The sequence below is a fragment of the Ruditapes philippinarum genome, unplaced genomic scaffold (assembly GCF_026571515.1).
Source record: "Ruditapes philippinarum isolate M1 unplaced genomic scaffold, ASM2657151v2 ctg1279_1_1_1_1, whole genome shotgun sequence".
NCBI lineage: Eukaryota > Metazoa > Mollusca > Bivalvia > Venerida > Veneridae > Ruditapes > Ruditapes philippinarum.
The window spans coordinates 2,307-9,447 of record NW_026860496.1 but is presented as its reverse complement, the minus strand read 5'-3'; the positions used below and the strand labels follow the sequence as shown (position 1 = coordinate 9,447).

The 7,141-nt window shown below is 29.7% G+C and overlaps 1 protein-coding gene across 1 annotated transcript; it reads left to right on the top strand.

The window, feature by feature from the left end:
- Positions 1-281: 281 nt before the first annotated feature.
- On the top strand, positions 282-1,311 carry LOC132760314 (zinc finger protein 626-like; the record flags this gene model as incomplete). The annotated part of the gene is made up of 2 exons (XM_060752262.1): positions 282-629; positions 1,116-1,311. Coding segments are annotated over exons 1-2 (544 nt in total), but the record flags the coding sequence as incomplete, so codon positions are not given.
- Positions 1,312-7,141: the final 5,830 nt, after the last annotated feature.

The following is a 7,141-nucleotide window of genomic DNA, read 5'->3' as shown; positions in this document are numbered from 1 at the left end:
TAGCAATAGCATTCTAAAAATCACACATGACAGTGCAACACGAGGAGAAAAGAATTATAAATGCGAAATATGTGACAAAAGCTTTATGCTCGCAATAACCATCTCAAATCACATATGGCAGTGCACACAGGGGAGAAGAATTATGAATGTGAAATGTGTGAAAAGCATTTGCAGATAAATGTACTCTTAAAAAACATATGACAGTACACACAGGGGAGAAGAAATTTAAATGTGAAATATGTGACAAAGCATTTGCTCAGAAAAATAATGTTAAATCTCATATGGTTGTGCACACGGGAGAGAAGAATTATAAATGCCAAATATGTGACAAAGCATTTGCTCATAAATTTACTCTTAAATCTCATTTAGAAGTACATTTAGGACAAAAGAAACAGAAGAATTATAAATGTGGAATATGTGACAAAGTATTTGCTCATAAAGATACTTTAAAAACTCATATAGAAGTACATTTAGATGGGAAGAAATATAAATGTGGAATATGTGACAAAGCATTTGCAGTTAAAAGTACTCTTAAAACTCATATGACAGTACACACAGGAGAGAAAAAATTTAAATGTGAAATATGTGACAAAGCATTTGCTCAGAATTGTACTCTTAAATCTCATATGGTTGTGCAACACGGGAGAGAAAAGTTATAAATGCCAGATATGTGACAAAGCATTTGCAAGAAAAAGTAACCTCAAAAGTCATGTGACAGTGCACATGGGAGAGAAGAATTATAAATGGTGAAATATGTGACGAAGCATTTCGTTGCAATAGACATCTAAAAAGTCATATGGCAGTACACACGGGAGGGAAGAATTATGAAAATGTAAAATATGTGAGAAAGCATTTTGCTTGCAATAGTCATCTGAAAATTCATATGACAGTGCACACAGGAGAGAAGAATATAAATGCGAAATATGTAACAAAACCTTTTCTATTAAAAGCAATCTAAAAAACTCATATGACAGTGCATACGGGACAAAAAAAAATATAAATGCGAAATATGTGAAAAGTATTTGCTCATAAAAGTACTTTAAAAACTCATATAGAAGAAATACATTCAGGAGAGAAGAATTATCAATGTGAAATATGTGACAATGCATTTGCAGGTTAAAGATACCTTAAAAAGCAAATATGACAGTACACACAGGAGAGAAAGAATTATAAATGTGACAATATGTGACAAAGCATTTGCTCGTAAATATACTCTCAGAATTCACATGGTTGTGCATACTGGAGAGAAGAAATTTAAATGTGAAATATTGACACAGCATTTGCTCAAAGAGTACTCTTCAAACTCATATGGTTTGTGCACACGAGAGAGAAGAACTTTAAATGAGAAATATGTGACAAAGCATTTGCTTGTAAAAATGATTTTGAAACTCATAATGCAGTGCACACAGATATGAGGAATTTAAGTTGTCAATTATTTGATAAGGGAATTTCTTGAAAGGATTTTTTTAAAGTCATAAGTCACAGAAGAATTATTAATACAAAATATCTGAGAAAAAGATTCTCAAAGTAATAATCTTTAAAAAACATTGTTAATACACGCGTATCAATCATGCGATAACCATTTCCTAATGGAATATCTCTCGTACGAACACATACAAAAGGGAAGTAACCTCAATGTTATTTTTTTTTTCACATGAGAGAGAAGAAAAATGGACGTGGAATGTCAGTGATAAATCATTTCCTCTAAAAATTATATCTTGTAAAAATACAGTCAGGACAGCAAAAGTATAAATGAGATGTATGTAACAAATCATCATCATCATCATCATCATCATCATCATCATCATCATCATCATCATCATCATCATCATCATCATCATCATCAGCAACAGAGCAGCAACAGCAATGGTGTTAGTAGTGGTATTTATTATTACTTTATTATTATTATTATTCTCATTATTATTATTATTATTATTTAATTATATAAGCCACATAAAAATATTATTTGATCAAAGAAAATGTAAGCTATGTAACACTCTAGAGGATGAATTCCAATACTTATTTGAATGTCCCCTGTACCAAAAAATTAGACAAATGTATATCGAGGATACCTCACATACTAAAATTTAGAGAATTATTTCAATCTGAAAATATGTGGATAGTTTTAACAATGTTTGTTTTCAAAAGTTAAACAAAGTATACAGCGTACTGTATCAATTCTGGCTGTATCATGAAAATGATAGTATATAAAATCTGTTATTATGAATAAGAATTGACTGAGTAATAGATCTGCTACATGTATACAATTCTTATATCATGTCATTGATATGTTTTGCAAGTAACAATTGTATTATTATTGTATACTAACAGGCAGACTGCCTTTATAAGAATAAAATTTACCATGTATTCAAGACATGCATGCATTAATTATTAACTCGCTGACACAATTTTGAAACTTACTATAAGATACAAATATAAAAATACATATTATAACAAGTTTTACAAGTTTATTTATCTTTTCCCAGAAGGTCATAGACCCATGTGGTACAATATGCAAAACACATAATATGGCAAACGTGTAAAACTGACATGATCTCATACATGCATTACAATAGCACATTTTTCATAGGAAATGAAAACATACACAATGTATTTACCTATTAAATGATTTACATGCTTATAGTAATTCACATTTTCGTCGTATGTGTCAAAAGTATATATGCAACATAAGTTTTACGTGTGACAAAAATCAAATTGTACTGACTTTACAATTACAATTACTTTACAATATTAGATTGGATCCATCACTAGTAAAGAAGATAATTTGACAGATTAAAATCTTTCTCAATTGAATATTGAATTAAATCAGGTTGATAACGAAAGTGTGAATTTTACATACATTTTTACATACTGCATATACACCATTGTTGTCATTAATTTATTGTGCACGGGAGATAATTGCTATGGTCTTATCGCTAGACCTGTACATCGAGTTATATAACATCCACCGCACTATAGCTTTAACAATATATTGATATACCATATAATTTCTTAGCATAATTAACTGCAGTTATCTGATAAAATGAAACAAATTTGTATATGAATATATATTGTCCAGACATTTTTTTAAGACTACTTTGTATGAAGAAAAGATTGAAAAACATAAGGGGGATAATCTTGTTCAAAAGCGAAATACAAGATTAGTCACCCGGTAAGTTGCTCTTTAGTCTTAAGATGTATGTTTACTTATGTGTTTCCTCATTCCCAGATCTTGCCATTAATGACAAGATTTGAGGAGGAACAATTAGATAACAGCAGTTTCACTTGTAAAATTTACATATATTTGAGCTATGAAACTATATTATATAGGATGAAACACACATTTATATGACTGACATAGAAGAAATATTACATATTCATATGACTAGCCTATATTGACCAACATGTCAATTCGAACAATAATAAAATAAGAGAAACATACGATGTAGTACTATAAGTCTAGTGTTAACAAAAGTATAGACAGATATGAAAATCATTAACATACTAATCAGCTCCATATAAAGTATCTGAGCGCATCACGAATGCTTTTGAAATATATATACTCAGTTTTCTAATTAACAATTGATTTTCAGTATTCATTAATTCTATAAATTTAAACATATTTGGAGATCTCCAGTAACAAATTGGTATATATTGTGTTCTTAATTGGGAGTACATTCTACATTATAATACAAAATGGAATTCATCTTCTAACACATTGCATTATAAGCTCGAAAGCTCATATAGTGGAATATTGTTTTGCTAAATAATTGTGATTAACTACATCGCATTTGTAAATTGTGTAATTTATAGTTATTCAATTAGAGTATCATTTTCTGTAGTAAATAGACTAGTTATTTCATAACTTTATATTTTGTACTGTTCCTAGATATTCCACAATTGGTATGTTTTATGAATTGCAAAATTTGCTAATAAACGAATTAAAACAACAAGAAACCGTTTCTTCATCATATATTTTTATTTGATTTTATCATTACAGTAAATATGGGACAAACATTATGTCGCAATAATCTAGGTCATATCACAAGATAATAAAAATGCCATTATACATGCATGTATATCGATCACAAGAAGTGATTCGGATGTGGCATCAATCTATAAGTTTCCAAAAATTTGGGATATGAATGCAAATATTTCCACTTTCAGATATGTTTTGAAAACTGCAGCATGCCGATGCATTATATCTCGGACTTTTAAATTGACAATTAAAGACCGTAATGATATCTATTTTGAAATATGTCAAATATGAATACCATATATAATCTCATCATTATAAGACATGTTCACGATCAATATTTCTATTCCTAGAGTCCTAGTAAAGTTTCAAAAAGTAACTAACTAGCCAAGTGCTAGAGCTATCTTTGACTTCTGTTGCTTTTTGGCAATTGGTAAAGTAGCATTCATTTATTATTTTGTATGGAAATCAAGGTAATATTTTATCTATATTTTATTACCTTTACGACTAACATTTAGTTTTATATTCGGCGCTGAAAAGCATGTGGCAAAACAAACATGCTATTCAGTTACTATCATGAAAGTGATCCGGTGTTTATTAGATGGTTTCCTATATCAGCTATGGATCTCTTCAGCACATATGAAACTCGACTGGAATTTTGTCCAGCAATTCCTTTATGTTGAGCCTATTCTCAATACATGTTTCAATACGGGTTTGTTGTTGTTTGAATATTATACAACGTTTGGTGTTAAGATTTTGAGGAAACTCTGTATTTGGAGTCCGTTTGGCGACACATTCTCTATACGTATTGCATATTTTGGGCACACCATAACCCACAACGGAAAGAATATCTCGATAAAGGTTGCATAAAAATCAGAACAAAATGGTTAAATAAATATGAAGGAAAGCCAGGACGGTAATCATGTACATGTATTTAGTTGTATCTAATTTTTATTTCAATATACAATGCATTATGATTGAATTATAATAATCTATACAAAATTAATATTACAAACTGTTAGATAAAGATCAAAACGTCAACTTTCAAATATTAGAATCTGTTAAATAAAAATCAGAGGGTAAACACTCGTAAATCCTAATATCTTAATAAACATTAATTATTCAAAATGTCAATAATGGTTGTTATTTTATTGTCAAACAAAGGTCTATTCAAATTAGTAACAACATGTATGGGGTTATGTCCATTCTATAAAATTCATGTGTGGGGTTTTGTCCACTCTATGAAATTTTGAGGTGTGCGGTTTTGACGTGTGGGGTTTTGTCCGTCTTCCGATACTGCTATGTGTTATTTCTTCCCGTCACACATTTTAGGGCGCATGGCAGATTTTACTTATGTACGGCAGACTAACAATTGACGAAATAATCTTGTTGGTAAATTGTTCATATAATTCTATAAACAACTTTCTTCCCCAAACCAATCCCCGCCCACACACAAACGCGCGCGCAAATGAGACTTGAGAAAATAACAATACAAGAACTACCATTGTTCAAGTTTTATAGAAAAATCAAGTACATTAAGAACGATTAACTACCAAATCCATCTTGTAAAAACAGTATAACTTGGTGCCTATATCCTTTTTAGGGTAATAATCAGTTAAAACTCATATGATTAATAAAATTCTTCCGAATTTAAATTTACATGTAGATCTATACTTTTTTTCCCTAAAAATCGATAGATTCATTCATGGACCCTTTACTTACCGTGTATATCCAGTAACGCAGGAATGTGCAAATAACGCAGGAATTGTGCAACAGTAACGCAGAATTGTGTTATTTAGTGGCTGAAACGAAAACCGCGATAAGTAAATGGACAATTATTTTTAATTGTACAGCAAATTGGAAGAAATCTATAAGCGCATACGTTTGATGAGACATTATTCTTTAAACCTCATCCAAAATATTTACATGAAAATGTTTACTTTTCAAGATCTTTCGTGAAAATGACGACCTGACAAAACGTATTGATGGCGATTTTTTAGTTTTGTTGATATTTTGAATAACATTAACATACATATTACTTTATGATTTTTTTATATTCGATGTACTTGAGGCATTTTCTACTCGTGTCATTTTACACTTTATTTAGGCAGATAAATGTAATTTGAGACCATTTTAACGAGGTTACGCCGAATTGGTGAATGAAGCACTGAAGCAATGGCGGTTATCTCATGAAAAGTAGCAAAATCCATTTTACCAACTTCCTTCTATTCTTATATGACACTTGCAGTTTGACAAATTTCTTAGGTAAACAGAATATGAAAAAATATATTTTTAAATGTGTTAAATGAACATATTTATTTGACGAAACACAAAAGTCACATTCAAAAACGGTAATCAGGTTGTCTTTCTCACAAATGATCTAATTATAAAGAAAATAAACATATTCCTGCACAATTTGTTAATGCTGGTTAATGTATAATGTCGTATCAGCCATATGCGCTTATTCATTTCTTTGAATTTTATTTGGAATAAAATATTTTGGTTCGTTTTCTTACTGTGTTATTCGTTAAGCCAATACCGTTGCACAAATAAGGCGTTGTTTTTACGTTATTTGCACATTCCTGCGTTACTGGATATGCAGGGTGCTACTTTTGCCTAACGATTTAAGTGACATTATGCCTAATCGTATGAAATATATAGTAGATTTTGCTCAACTTGACAATGAAAAAATATTCATAATGTGACTTTAATAATTGTAATAATAATAATAACGATGATAATGATGATGATGACGGTGGTGATGATGACCACGATGATAATGATGATGATTACAATAATGATTAAAAAATCATAATACTAATACTAATAATAATCATAATAATATCAATAATAATATTAATGAGTCATATACAGAGAACAATCACAATACATAAAAAAAGATAAACCATATATAGTTTGTTTTTATTTTCTTCTTTCCTTCATTAGGGAAGTAATTTATGTAGTGTAATGATTATTCAGCATATTAATTAATATGTATAAAGTATTTTTTTGTTTTCAATGAACAGCTAATATTTAAATTCTATTTGACTACGTGTTCTTTATAGTCTGAGACTAACATAAAATGATCCTTACTCTCACCTTTTATTTAAGAAAACAAAAGTCATAAGCATTGACATGTGTTCTTTTGTTAATAAATAGATTGTG